The 1,644-nt window shown below is 37.7% G+C and overlaps 1 protein-coding gene across 1 annotated transcript; it reads right to left on the bottom strand.

Annotated features, from left to right (window-relative positions):
* Positions 1 to 411: 411 nt before the first annotated feature.
* Positions 412 to 1,339, bottom strand: LOC308639789 (E3 ubiquitin-protein ligase CCNB1IP1-like; the record flags this gene model as incomplete). The annotated part of the gene is made up of 1 exon (XM_081278129.1): positions 412 to 1,339. The coding sequence occupies one exon, from the start codon at positions 1,337 to 1,339 to the stop codon at positions 506 to 508; it is 834 nt and encodes a 277-aa protein (XP_081134255.1). The 3' UTR covers positions 412 to 505.
* Between the last annotated feature and the right edge of the window lie 305 nt (positions 1,340 to 1,644).

The raw sequence follows: 1,644 nt of genomic DNA, 5'->3' as shown, positions 1-1,644 counted from the left end.
CAAATAACAAGCCACAGATCACCCACCATTATCCAAAACCAAAATATTCATTAAATATATTGACAAATACAGCAAAATATCAATGGACATAATTATATACATATATATGCATAAATACCAAGGCCCAAAGTAACATGTAAACATATAACACTGGTGCTTATATACATATAATGCATAAACACACAGCTCAGTCAGAAAGTCAGAGTGATCTACAGAACATAAAATAATGTTGTGGCCTTTTCACCAGGAATGAAAACTCAACAGTATACAAAGAAATTGAGATTAATGAAATTTTCACGCTTTAAATATTAGAAAAAAAGGAACACACACACAAAAATCAAGACATTAATGCCAATCCCCTACTGCCACTGAATTTTTTATAAGTTGAAATGTGAAGTGAACTTCAAAGACTTAACAGAACAGGGAGGTTGACAACTCTTACCTGGAATAAAGATTCTATGATAAATGAAATCACTGAATGCAAACAAACATTCTATAAAATAAGCTAAATTCTTTTTACTTTGAAGGCTCTGCTAGAGACTTGTTGCTGCTCTAATTCATGGCCTTGAGAGGCAAAACTAAAAAAGCTGTTGCTGGCTTCAGGTGCTGTAGGAGAACCCACAAAAAATGGTCTAAACTGAAAATCTCCATCTCCGCCACCCTGATTTCGAACTGGTGTATTGTCCAAAGGAAACTTGGAGCTGTTACCTAATGGGAAGCCAAAAACACCAGACTGTGCTACCAAAGATGGTTCAAGAGTACTTTCTTGGTTAGCAATAGTGATATTCCATAGCCTAAGGCTATCATAGAGACCTTGGAGCTTTTGATACTGATGATTATGCTCCATAAGTTTCTCTGGGATGTCACTGAACTTTTTCTTGTATTCTTCTAGCACTTTCTTCATAGAGGTGACCTCTCCTTTCATAGAGGTCAATTCTACATCTTTGCTCTGTATTTGCTGAGTATATATTTTCTCCATCTGTTTCAGATGACCCTCAGCCTTACTAAAATTATATTCTTGATAGAGACGTTCCTTATGTACCTGATATGTCCAGAAAGCCAGTGCTCGGGAGCTAATGTCTAACACAATCTCTGGTCGCAGTCCTGCCAACACCATAGCTTTATATTCCTCTGAAGGACTGAGTTCAGTGCGGACAATATCCAGCTTTCCAGAAAGGGTACTGTTGCAGGCAGGGCAGATAGCTGGTGAACGACTAAATTCACCACTGCCATGCTGATCACAGAAGATATGAGAACAGGCAGTGACCCAGGCATAACCAGAGAGTTTGATGTGACACTTTCGATAATTACAAAGCAACATGTCTTCACACAAAGACATGTTAATGAGATCTCCAGATGCTGAAGAGTCCTGAGAGGTAATAAAAAAGAGAGGGGGGGCAACCACCATCTCTGAAGCTCCAGCTGAGGCGAAGATTCACAGCGTGTCTCCGCTGTAGAGTGCCTAAAATTTTTTTAAATGTACTATTTCTACATGATAAATATATTGAAATATGATAAAACAAAATCAAAATAGGAGATGAGATAATCATTAAAATTGGACATAGTGGAGACTGTAGGATGATGGTCAGATTATGTTATTTTATCTGCATGCTGGTTACAGAAGTGTGCTGAATTCATGAAAAT

The sequence above is a fragment of the Spermophilus citellus genome (assembly GCF_964194105.1).
Source record: "Spermophilus citellus genome assembly, chromosome: X".
Taxonomy (NCBI): domain Eukaryota; kingdom Metazoa; phylum Chordata; class Mammalia; order Rodentia; family Sciuridae; genus Spermophilus; species Spermophilus citellus.
This window is presented reverse-complemented; position numbering and strand designations above follow the sequence as displayed.